Here is a 13,206-nt window from a genome sequence, read left to right as displayed (position 1 = left end):
ACATCAATTGACAGTTGTAGGTTACACCAACTGGCAATGTCTTTCCCCACTTCAAGAGTTGATGATTGCACCCTTTTGGACACACCTGTGTCAAAATAGTAATTTAAAAGTCTTTCCATCTGACATTTGGATCTTAGGTAAACTCTTCTGCAATCGTCAGAGTACCAGCATCATTACTTCACCAGCAGGGTTATATTTCACTAAATAAACACTTCCTGTGGATATAGATTTAGAATCCTGTACAGATACATGAGTGGTGTCTGTGGCCTTTTTTTTAAATCACCAATTACAGCCGTGATATTTATGTTCCTATGACGTCCTACCACAATTGTTTACACCACAGAACTATGGTGGGGATGAGTCATCTTACCACTGTGCCGCATCAGAGGTAGTAAAAGATGCAGAACAGAGGCGGGATCATTGGGGGTTGGTTGGATGTGCATGTGTGTGTGTGTGTTAAGGTAAAGCTGTGTGTTTACCTCTCGTGTTTCTGCAACACTCTAACTCAGTGTGAAATCACACACTGGCTCACCAGTATGACGCAGATGTGGGATCAGTATGAAAGTACAAAGGTGTGAAGATGGCAGAGATTCATTACAACACTGTTGCACTGAGAGTTGGCGACTATTTGGAGTTAATTTGTTTTCATCAGACCGTCATTAAATTTGATATAGTAAACTTTCCAACCTATATTTGTGGGTTTCCTGGGGTCATACATTGATACGTTCATACTTCTGAACCATTGGCGTGCTGACAGCCTGTCTTGTCTGTTATCTAGGATCTGGATTGGCAATTTTATTGGTAACATGACCAAAAAGTTTGAGGAGAAAATTGAAAAACAAGGCTCAGGTTTCATAAGCAAGAATTCATCATCACAACATCATGGACATCAATACTGAAACGAGGCCATAAGCCCACATTTGACAGAATTTTTTATCTCTTTGCTGACATGTCCGTACTCACAAGGTCAGGAACCCACAGAGATAAAAGTAGATTGAGCAAGATAGCAGAACTGAAGCACACACACCTACACACTCACAAACACACACACAGATACGTACACTCACAAACACAACAAGTTCCACAAAGACACGGAGACAAAACACTCCCCCTGCTCAGTCATGTTTGAGGCAATAGAGTGACCTCGCTTCTCTGATCTGCCACTCTCACCTGAGGGCTTTCTTCTGTCGTACCACCTGGAGTCTGCGTAGGGGCAGCATCTCGCTCCCTGCGTGTGCTAGGAGTGTGTTGAGAAAGATGTCGCCAAGGTGTCACAAAAGTTCTGCTTAACTGCGTCCTTGAAAAGTTTTATCAAGTTTCCAGCAGTTTTATCTTTTATTTTCTTTCCGCAGCACTGATATTTCTTTCAAGGTCTGATCAGAAAATAAGTCTGAAAGGGAGGCTGAGGGACATCTTTTCAGGAGGAGATGGTAGAAAAAACGTCTGCGTAGTAGCCGTAAGGTGGGGGAACATGATAGAGAAGGCAAACGGGAGGAGAGAAGGAGGGAAGGAGAGGCCTTGGGTGAGCAGGTGCAGCGATAGCAGAGGATAATGTGTTATATAAGTGAAGGGATGATGGTTCAAATCCCATTTTTATCCCCCCTCTCTGAGCTGTGACCCCACTAGGGCAATGAGCACAGGAAAGAGGGACGGCGGTGATCTCATGTAACTTCTGGGAGCAGAAACGAAGCGCATCATTGTGGCAAAGAAAGAGATGGGGAAAAAAAGGAGTGGAGCAGGTGGAGGTTAAAAAGAGACCTTGGACTGGAACGAGCTGAATTGGAGACTAAATCAGTTCAAGGATGTTCAAACCCATATGGCAGGAAAGGTTCATCGGAAAGAAAAATTGGACAGAAGCTTGCACATATGTGACCCTGTCATCTGGGCTGGATTGGATGGTATTTGGTGTGTCGGTGACATGTTTACCTTCCAAAAAATACTTTTTTTAACCCTTGTTGTAACTCTTTAGAGCTGTTTCCTGCTGACGCTCATGAAAATTTACATCCTCTTTTTGTCCTCGAGGAATAACTTTGTGTGTTTCTCTCTCCTCAGGCACTTCTTATTCAAGACGTCATCAGGGACAACCCCTCTCTTCAGTAGCTCCTCCCCTGGTTACCCCCTGACCTCGGGAACGGTGTACTCTCCGCCGCCTCGCCTACTACCCAGAAACACCTTCTCCCGCTCAGCCTTCAAGCTAAAGAAGCCGTCCAAGTACTGCAGCTGGAAATGTGCCGCTGTAACAGCCATCGCAGCTGCTGCCCTCCTGGCCATCCTACTGTCCTACTTCATCGGTAAGTGAACATGCACAGAGTGTAATACATGATGAGCATTAATTACATCATGACTTAATCAGAGGCTCTCGTATTATGAGGAGTCACACACACACACTCACACACACACACACACACATGGCTAGCAAAATGTTGGAAATGTGAAGTTTTCTGGAGCTACCTCCCAACGAACACATGCTCTGTCAATTGTCAGTTTCTTTTGTTTTGTTTTGTAAGCCCTCCTTGTTCAGCACTGACACCTACATGAAAATTTCTTTTCTTTTTATCCATCCTAGACCACAGACAAAACATGTCAAGCTAACAGCTTGTTCTAAACACAAAGCAGATTTTTTTGTAGCACAAGCTTTGTTACTGCAGCCAAAGTCAAAATCAGACTCAGCAGGAGCCCTGGCCCCCGCTCAGCAGCAGTAAACAGCCACTCAGACATACAGAAAGATACATAAGCGCGCCATAGTGGGGCTGTTTACGCCAACAGGTATCAGTCTAGGCAGGAGTCCCAGCAGACCCAGAGGGGACACTAACGTTTTGTACCAATCTGAAGCCAAAACGGCTCAGCCATACTTTCAGGGAAGGTGCAAATCGGGAAGAGAGCTCTTACCGAGTCTTTTTGGAAGACAATTCGATGTTTGTCTACGAGTGGATCTGCGTGAAGGAAATAGATCAAAGCTCAGAGGGTGTGGGCGTTCATGTGGGCGTGGGTTTCACTCTGTGTTGACCTCATTCACAGGACAAAAGATGGCAGACCTGTGTGTCTGAGTGTGTGCTTATAAAAGCAACGATACAGATTAGAGTGGTAGAAAATGCATGTTTCTGTGTGTGTATGTGTGTGTGTGTGTGTGTGGAGGAGGAGGCAGATGTGTCACTGAGCCGTTGATTGGCCTCTTACCCCAGAGACCAGAGTCAACAGATGGGGGGATCTTAGGAAACAGTAACATCAGCAGAAAGAACAACCCCCTTATTGCCTCTGCATACATTATTAATACGCTTTTACATTATTTATAATTATATAAATATATATTTTTATTATTTATATATACTGTATATGTTCGTTACCATCCATCAAACCATCCTGACTGAGTGCATGTGTGTGTGGGCTTTGTGCTCCTCAGCTTGCTCACCAGGATGTGTCCAAATTGCTTATGCGAGCTCAAATCCGAACCTGCTGTGGGCGTGTGTTCATGCTTATGTGTACGTGTGTGGTGTGTGTGTGAGTGTGTGTGTTTTCTGTATCCCCTCGGAGTGCCCTTCAGAGTGGTGTGTGTCCTCCAGAGCAGATCAAGGCCCCTCGCCTGGGGCACACAGACAGATCCATCCTCTCCTGAGCCCTGCACGGTCACACTGTGCTGGACAGCCACATATGGAGCTGCAGAAAGAATGGAGGGAGGGGAGAAAGGGAGGAGAGCAACAAAACAGCACAAAAGTTCACAACACCTCCCCCTGTAGAGACTCCAGGGCAGGGGTGTAGTGGAGCATACAGACGACCCAAACCTCAGTTTATCCATCTTATTTTATTAGCACCACTGTGCCCACTCGGGGCTTTAATGACACAAATATTTGTTTCTGTCTGAGAACACACATTTGTAACTGAGCTTTATGTTAAAGAAGAAACTAATTAGGAAAATAAGTCCAAAATCTGTCTAATCTAAGATAATGATTGCAGCCTTAGCCACATTGTTTTAATCACTGCATCAGTGTTAGTGTGCCATCTGGATACTTGCCAGGTACACACAACTTGTTTACAACAATGCTGTCTGTCTTAATAATTGGTTGCACTAGCTTATTAGCCATTCTAAGAAACTGGTTTATTTGTCAGCGTTCAATGTCAAAAAAAATAAAAAATTAAAATTAAAAATCGACTGGTTAGCTTTTAATCTATGCACAGTCTGAAATTAATGTTTGATGTTGCATTTTGAGAGGAAATCACTCAGTGAGGAGCAGTTTTCTCCTTAGCTCTATTTCCTCTTTACTGTTTTACTGAAAGTTGAGCCTTCAGACTAAACTTAAATTTGCAGCTGGCTATAAGTCTGGATCGTACTTTATTGTTTTTGTTTGTCTGCTAACTCGGTGGCCTCTTTTCAGCTGTTGTCAGGAAGTGTTTTGCCGTGTTGTGTTGTCTGTGCTGTACAGAGCTGTAGCAGAGCTGCCAAGCCTGAAACCCTTGTGTTTACCTAGCTTTTTGTAGCGTTAATCGTGCAGCGGGCCTCAGTCGGAGGAGTACACTGCTCATAAGGGGGGGGATGTTCTACCTTGTGTGTGTGTGTGTGTGTGTGTGTGTGTGTGTGTGTGTGTGTGTGTGTGTGTGTGTGTGTGTGTGTGTGTGTGTGTGGCAGCCCAATACTCACTGGGGGGATTGTGCAGAGCACCCAGAGCCATGCAGCGTGAAGAGGACCCCTCTGAGGCGTCCACCCAGGAGCCCACTCATAAATTACACCAGGACACATGTGCCTGAACAGCACTTTTTTTGTGCACGTGTCTGCGTACCTACATGTATGGGTTTGTGTGTCTCTGAGAGTGTGTGTGTGTGTGTGTGTGTGTGTGTGTGTGTGTGTGTGTGTGTGTACTCCTTCTTGTAGAAAAACCAACATGTGTCTGATTGTGCAGATTTCAGGGTGTGCTTGCCCACAAGGAGTTCTTTTTTATTCTTTTCATTGAAGACATAAAGCTTATTTTAAACAGAAACAAAGCTTCAGAAATGGCACACCATCTCCAAGACACACACACACACGTAAACACACACCAGTGTGCAGGCCCACTGGAAACCTTTTAGTGAAGGAAGGACCCAGCATGCTTCAGGAGAAGCGCAGTAGACGACATTTCTTTGAAGCTTATTCACTGTGTCCTACTGCTGGAATGGAGCCGTGGGGATGAGATAAGCACACACACGTGGATACACAGCGTGGAGGAACCATGTGCAGCTGTGTGTCTTTGCATTTCTGTATGTAAATGTGTGTTTTAGTGAGTTCGAGAGAGGGAGGTAAAGCATTTGGTTTCCCGACTCCAGCGGAGTATGGCCTCCTCTTTACGTGTGAAGGAATGACTGAACGGTTGGGGAGAGGAGGATAAACGGGAGTGCTTGTTCTTCATTCCCCTGGCGTCTTGTTTGCTTGCTCCGCATGGAGCACCGGAGCCAAAGGAGAGGTGGTTGCTAGGATACAGGTGAACGGTTGGCATACAGGAGGGAAGACAGGTCCGTCATTGTGAACGGCAACCTGGAGAGAGCAAGATAGAGGAAGGTAAGAGGAGAGGAAGAAAGAAAAGTAAGGCAAAGAGTCAGGGCAGAGAGGGGAAGAAGGAGATGTGTCACCGTCAGCATGTAGCCACAACAAGAAGGGGTGAGGAAGACGAGGATAGATGACTGGGAAGACGGAGAAGAGACGGAGGAGAGGATTGCTGGTGCTGATATGTCACTGTCGACGCCGCAAGGGATAAGAGCTGGAGATTGGAGAGGAGCGAGGTCTGTTGTTTGCACTGCTGAGAAAAAAAGAAGGGGAGCCGATGGAAAGGAGGAGCGGGAGTGACAGGACAGCCAGGTGTGGAGAGGAGGAACTGAGGGGAGGCAGAAGGAGGAGAGATGAAGGAGAGCGTGGCCTCCCGAGGCTCTGTCACCTGGAATATCTGTGGGACTAATGTCTCCTAATTGATCACAGCGAGCGGAGAACAGAGGGAGCGTGACAGCGAGAGGAGAGGACGGAGCGAGACCGTGGAGGACAAGAACAGGGGGATGACGACAAAAGAAGTTTGGAGGGATGAAAAGAAAGACGGATGAAAGCCTCAGAGGGGAGGAAATGTACAGAGAGGAGAGAAACAGACAGAAAGAGAGATGCATTGTGGTTAGAAATGAGAGGGAAGGCGGGTTTGATACATAGATGAAAGATCGAGGACATGTCAGAGCAGTTGAGTCCAGGTGGAACGTTTTCACACACACACTCACACACACACACACACACACACAGACACAGGTACGCCCTTGACTTCAATGAGTAAACTTGCTAGCGGGCGCTCGTGTCACCTTTGCAGGGGTGTTTGGTGTGAATGTGTGTGTGATGGCTGAATTTGTCGGGCGCAGTAGCACACTCCACATGGTATTGTCAGCACTGATGAATGAGAGCGTGCACACACACACACACACACACACACACACACACACACACACAGGCTCGAACACACACACAGTGTATTTTTAGTCTTACTCTCAGCTCCCCTGTCTGTTGATTAAACAGACCCTCACACACACACACTCACAAACACACACACACACACACTGTCATGGAGGTTGACCTTCATGCCTCTAAGCTGACCGTTTTCCATCCATCACTGCTGTCTCTCTGCTCCAGACTGATCACAATCGCTTACTGGCTCTGCTCCCTGCTCATAAGTGTCTAACTTTGTTGTATTCATATCACTGCTCTCTTACATAATCACATGTTCATGAGTCTTACTCTCCAAGCATATAAAACTCTGAGAACACACTCAACCAACAAATCAATAATCAGAGTATGAGAAGATGCTGTAAGGAAAAGAAAAGTTATGATGTTAAAGTGAGCAAACAGTGGCTTTTCAGGAGTCTCTTTCCACAAGTTTTTATTGACTTTTTTTTAACCCAGTATGAATAAGATACATAAAAAAAACATTAGATTTGTTGATTTCATCTTATTAAAGAGACAAAATTAAAGGATTTAAAGGCTAAAATGCTTTTGACTGGACTTAAATTTCCATTATAGGACAACACACCATACACAAAGCCCACAAACATCATTCACCGATCAAAAAGCAGAGTCAGATTTCACACCATCAAAGAAAGTAACCAGAATACTGTTATCCTGTAAAGCAGAGCCTGATATCCATCTCTGTCTTTAGGGGGATCCATCTCACAAAGCTTTAAGCTGATTCGCTTGTTCTTACTCAGACTGACCAATCAGCATCTTTTTAGGAGACAGAAGTGATACCTGGAGGCACAGATGGGTCCTAGTACATTTAAAATCTTTCAAACTTTTGAGACTCCCCTCAAAGTCTTCAATAGTGTTGGGCAAAATACTTTTAAAAAAGTTAGTGATTCTATACTTGTTAAATGTCATTAATCACCAAGGAAAATAATTATGTCACTTTGAAAAAAAACCCTTCAACCTCTGATTGGCTTACCATAAAATTTGACTTTACCATTAGCCAATCATCATCACTTATGTGTCTGTCACCCCTTCCCCCTCACGAAAGAAAGACAATCAGGAAAAAAAGAAAAACAATTTTATTTGTAGCTCCTGTCCTGTGCCTGACTGAGCGAGCCAGGTCAGATAACAGCTGTTAGATATCAGTGCATAATGACATGACACATTTTGGTAACAGTGATGGCCTTGCAGGGTTTAAAATAGTAACTAATAAGATTACCTGATACTGGAAAACGATAGTGTTAGTAACAAATGCGATTATTCCAAACACTGCTCTTCAAAGTGCCTGTCTCTGCAGGACTCTGGGCGCATGTTGTGGGATCCCAGGCCATGGGGAAATCTCTGTTATTACTGTCCTGGAACAGGAAGAAACACACAGACATGGCATGGAAAGTTTCTCACTTATTTCCATTATTTAAAGATGCTGAGAGGAGGATCTGTTTTAATTGCACTCCCTCACCACCTTGTGGCCTGGAGTCTCCATACACCGTTGTAAATTACATTTAGCGAGGCCTGTTTGTTTTGGAATTAAAAGGAGATTGGATCGACACAAATTTTCTTTGTTTGAGACAACTTTTTATTTGATACAACCCGGCGAGGTGAGGTATTTATCAGTACAATTATGTAGCACTACAGTTTGAACTTTGAAGTAATTTAGTTGCCGTTTATATTTAGCGCAGCTTAAAGAATTTGTGTGCTCTACTCTCTCAGGATGCTTTAAGACATGTTGTAATGTGTAACATTAGTGAATCCTGGTTAGCTGTCCTGCCAGTCATCTACCAAGCAGAGCTAACTTAACCTCACTCTTTATTTTTAGACTCTCAAGTTTGAATAGACCACTGCAGAATAACTGCTGCAAACAGATTAACCCCTGTGTTAGCCTTTAGCCCGTGTGTGCTATCACACTCCCATTTCTTTCTGCTGCTCTTCTGTCCTTTTTCTGACAGTTAGGCTCCTGTGTCCACCATCACTACAAAAAAAGATCACAGAAATCGTTTTCAGTGGAGAAAAACACAGATATCTCTTCTCAGTGCTGAACTTCATCAGCTGGAGTGGTGTTGTCATAGAGACACAGACATGCTGTAAATCAATCTGGTCCTGCTCGACCCAATCAGAAAGCTAAAAAGTAGCATTTTGAAATACCCTGTAACCTGTAGTAGTGCCGCTAAAACTCTCATTGTGGAATAAAATCAGGCATATATCGAGAAGGGAAAACTTAGAAACTCCTCACAGTCCCTTTGAAGCATTATTTAGTTTGATTTGACCCACACTAAAGGATCTTTATCATAAGATTTGGGTTAACACATCAAACATCAAAGTTTAAGCTAAAACAGTGACCTTCTGAGTGTTTTTACTGCTTTCAGTTATCAAAAGTAGTCAGATTTGACCCAAACAGCATGGCAGAGTTAAGTTTCCCTTGCAGCACAGTGAGCTTTAACAACAGTTAGTTGGTTTGCTTCTGACTCTTTTAATTAAAGGTGTGCCTCCTCTGTGAGTTGAGATTGTTTATTTGAATAAATTTAAATTTTGGATTGGAGTAGTTCCAAAAAAACAGAGAATAAGATTTTAAAAATATATATAGTTCATTGCATCAGAATAAAAAGAGCAAAAGGAAAACAAACATAAAAAGTCAAACTCTTTCGAAGCATGATTATTTCAGCTCAAGTCTCTGTAAATTGCGAGCTATTTGGCTGCAGTTTGATGTTTTCTCCTCTTGTCGTTTTTTTTTTTTTTTTGGATATTTTTCAGAGCCCTTAATATGTAAATTTACTCATTATTTGAAAATAAAAAAAGGAAAGTTTTGATGAAAACATGAAAATCCATGTTTTAGAATCAGAAATGTTCTCTCCTCCTCTCCTTGTAATCATCTCGCGACTTCACAAGTATCTGTGACCCGTCGGGGGGTCCCAACCCAGGGAGCCTGTCTCTGAGTCGCAAGCTGTTCCTGCATAGAAATGTTTCCTTGTTAGATTGTTTCATTTTGTGATCTGGTGAGGTGGAACTAAGATTAAATAAGAATCAAAACAGTCATACGCTTTTGCAGAAGAAGTATGAATGTACCCTGAGGGGGTCTTGACCCAAAGTTTGCCTCAGTGCTTCTGTTAGACGAGAAAAAAGGAAGAAAATGCAAATGAGGAGCTAATAACATATCAAAGTTAGTTAATCTTCATGATTTTTTTACAAGTTCATTTGGTGTCCTTTTTTTAGCAGGCAATTTTCATTAAACAAGAAACACAAACAGTAAGCCCTTGAGTATGCAGACTGTCTGCTTGAGTTGTGTTGCACCTGCAGGTCTCACAAAGTGGCTGCTTTCCAAACCCAGCACCTTGACCCCAAAGTCCCCTCTCACTCTGCATGTGGCTTCCCTTCTGCTGATCCGAGGTGGAACAGCTAGAGGTCAGGATGTGTCGCTCATGCCAGTGTGTGTGCCTGCGTGCGTGTCGTTTTTTCATTTGTTGTGTGTGCGTTTGCACGTGGGCTAAGGTGAGGCACAGTTGGGCATATGGTGAATTCAGGAACCTGGGCATAAGGATCAGACGTGGAGCGGGTGTCTGTAGCAGCAGGGCCTGTCGCACTGATAAAGGTTGGGATCTTACCACACGATGCCAGTCCAGGAAAGGGGCAGGGCACGGCCAGGACCAGGCACAAGGTGCTACGCCATCTGCACTGAGGGATAAATGGGTCACCTGCACTGGTCAGGTGACAAAAAACAGGGCTCATTCTTGTTCAGAAGATACTTGGTGGTTACATCAATGCTTGTCCTCTGACACTTTGTCAGAATACCTGGAGTTTTTGGACGCACTTAAAGGGAAATTTTTACTCTTTGATGTGTGCACAGACGCAGCATATCCAGGTGTACGCCCCGGCTGAGTGTTTGTTATATGAGCCTCTACCATTCATCTGTTTCCTCATTCATTTATTCATTAGTGCAGGTCTTATCAGGGCCAATCATTAGTCCAATTAGGCCCGTGGTGTTTCACTAGTCCTGTGTTCGAAACAGGAGATGGATGAAGGCAAAGAGAAAGAAACAACTGTCCTCTCTTCCCCTCCCTCACTGTCTCTGTTTTTTCAGCCTCTCTACCTTCCTCGGCCTCCAAGAACGCTCTTTCTTCTTTCGTCTTCACTCATTCTCCCTCTCCCTCTGATCTGCGATAAGATAGCATAGTTCCTCATATCCTGTTTCTAATACAGATCGATGAGAGGGAAAGGACCAAGGTAGGGAGGGATGAGACGAAGCTGAGTGGGTTGATGTGAAGAGGAGGAGGAGGAGGAGGAAGAGGTGGGTGAAAGGGAGGTGGGGGGGGGTCAGGGTAGAGATATCTGAAGAGGAAATGAGGATTCAGAAAGGAGGACATCACTCAGATTCACATCTCTTTTCATTTAGCCCATCACACACTTGCATGCACGCACACACGCGCACCGCTGCATCTGCGTCGGGTCCGTCTCAATATTTCAGTGCCAATAAGGAAGCCGTTTCTGCCGTGTGATTGAGTGAGTCGCCGTTTCTCTTCTCCTGACAGGCACACGCAGACACTGTCTTGCAGGTGGGAGCTGCGAGCAACTCGCATAACCTTTTGTGTTGCAGTCAATTACAGTTCAGTTGCATCAGCTGGGTGAGGAGGTCCCGTCGGGGGTTGCAGTGTGTGTGCCGGCGTGAGTGCGTGCGGGCCGTGCACTTTGTTGTTAATACCATGCAATTTTAAGCATGCATACACAGACACACTCACACACTTAGCAGCAGAGAAATTGTCTCGCTCAGAGTGTATGACCCCCAAGGGCAACAGCCAACCGCCGCCCCCGTCGCTCTGTCTGAGACTCTAAATGATCTCAGCAAGCAGTGCCTTCAGAACTTCGCTGAGAGAGCGGCCTGCTTTATTTATAGACTACATAAGTGGATATTGTGCTGTAAACTCCAAGAAACATCCCAAATGGCCAGAATATTGAGAATCCAAGGCGGCATGCAGCTTTTTTTTCCCCCCTCCTCAGTCCCTCAATATTAGCGCTGCACGCCTGTGCAGCAGAGATAGAGAAAGAGGTGCAAGTGATACTGAAATAAACAGGGAAGGTGTTTTCTCAGGTGGCTGCTTTTTGTGCATGTGTTTTGGTTCGGACAATAAAATGTCTTCCAGCTTGCTAAATGAGGGCCTTGGAGATTGAAGTGGGGGCTGAAGGTAGAAAGGCTGGGAAACAGGCTTCCTAAACCAATTAGCAGCAAGGCTCTGGATGGGGGGCTAGCTACAATTACCGCCCTAATTGAGGTCAGAGTTGTTAATTTAGTGGTGAATTAGAACAGTTAATATGCATTTATCAGGATGGCCAGGGGAGATGGCAAAAAAAGTGTGCTACCAGTGTGTGTGTGTGTGTGTAACACGAGCTCTTTGTGTAAGTTTAGTTACATTGCAGGAGATTACACACAAAAACACGAAAGAGGCCATTATGTGCCTTTTGTACAATTAGGAAGAGTGCAATTGGTTCAGGTGGAGATGCTGGCGTTTAATAGGCGCTGATATGGTTGGGATGCACTGATCCAGCTTTTTTTGGTCCCCGATACCTAGGCTTTAGGTATTGACTGATACCAATCCTGATCTGATACTAGTGTAAAATAACAGCCTGCATGCTCTACTGTGGGATAAGACTGGTAATGTTTTGAGTAAGGGACAAAAATGAGCACATATGGAATTACTGAAGTTAATATTTATATAAGCTGTAAGTGTTTAAATGTTTAATAGCAGTTTGGTTAAAGGTCCCATATTCTGCTCCTTTTCTGCAGTTTAATATGAATCATTGATGTCTTCATGAAATGGTAGTAACATGTTTTGGTCCAAAAAGCCAATAAATCAAGCACAGCAGCATTGTATCCGGGCTCTCATAGCCCCTCTTTTCAAAACGCTCTGATTTAGTGGGCGTGGCCTTCATATGTAAATGAGTCATCGCTGATACCGCCCCGCTCTTCTGCGTCACTGAGAGCGACGCCACGAGCTCCGAGTGCACAATGTTTAGAAAACAGCGAAGCTCGTTTACCGTAACATTACAGGCTAAAACAACAGGCTAACTGCAGCTAAAGTTAGCATCCTGAAGCTAACACAGAGACAGGGGGGACACTGAGGAAAAGCTCTCACATCTGCTCCACAGCACACAGCATTTAAAATACTCACATTTCCAGGGTCCGAGGTTTGATGGCGGATGGTTGGTAATGTGCCTGGATTCAGGACCAGTCTATTCGCTAGCCCTCTGTTGTACTGTCCAAAGTTGGAAAAGCAGTCGGCCGTGAAATGACTAGCACACACATGCACAGTTTTACTGAGTGTAGCTGGCACATTTCCTTGATAAATGAACTCTAGCCACTCAGTCTTGTCTTCTTCTGAGATGGGAAGCTTGTGCATGGAACTATGTGGCTGTTTACAGCCAAAAACAGAGCAGTGATGGCCCTTCGGGGAGGGGGTGTGGGGGTATCTGCTCTGGTGGACCAATCAGGTCAGACTTGCTCCTGATTGGTCAAAAAGGGAATCGCTGACGTCGGCAAATCCCCAAAATCCAAACAGCTCATTTTACGTCAGGATTTTAAATTCACAAGCACTACTAAGTACAGGTTTTGTCATTAAATATCACATTTTATGGGCTGGGAGGAAAGCCAAAGACCCACAAATTTCACTAAAAGACTTAATTAAGTGATTTTTGCAAAATATGGGACCTTTAAAAAATGCTTCAGAATTTACAGAAATTACTATTTGATTGTAAAATTTTATACCTTA

At 44.3% G+C, this 13,206-nt stretch overlaps 1 protein-coding gene across 9 annotated transcripts in view; it reads left to right on the top strand.

The window, feature by feature from the left end:
* The window catches only part of tenm2a (teneurin transmembrane protein 2a), a 272,913-nt gene that overhangs the window by 210,137 nt on the left and 49,570 nt on the right, over window positions 1-13,206 (top strand). For all 9 annotated transcript variants that reach the window (XM_074674856.1, XM_074674857.1, XM_074674854.1 and 6 more), the window contains one exon: window positions 2,053-2,291. In XM_074674856.1, coding sequence (XP_074530957.1) covers window positions 2,053-2,291 — 239 coding nt within the window. The remainder of the gene's footprint in view (window positions 1-2,052; window positions 2,292-13,206) is intronic.

Source organism: Halichoeres trimaculatus, unplaced genomic scaffold (assembly GCF_033239565.1).
Source record: "Halichoeres trimaculatus isolate MK-OKI-2021-1 unplaced genomic scaffold, fHalTri1.1 fHalTri1_scaffold_7, whole genome shotgun sequence".
Taxonomy (NCBI): domain Eukaryota; kingdom Metazoa; phylum Chordata; class Actinopteri; order Labriformes; family Labridae; genus Halichoeres; species Halichoeres trimaculatus.
Note: the sequence above shows the minus strand (reverse complement) of the source record. Positions and strands in the feature narration are given on the sequence as shown.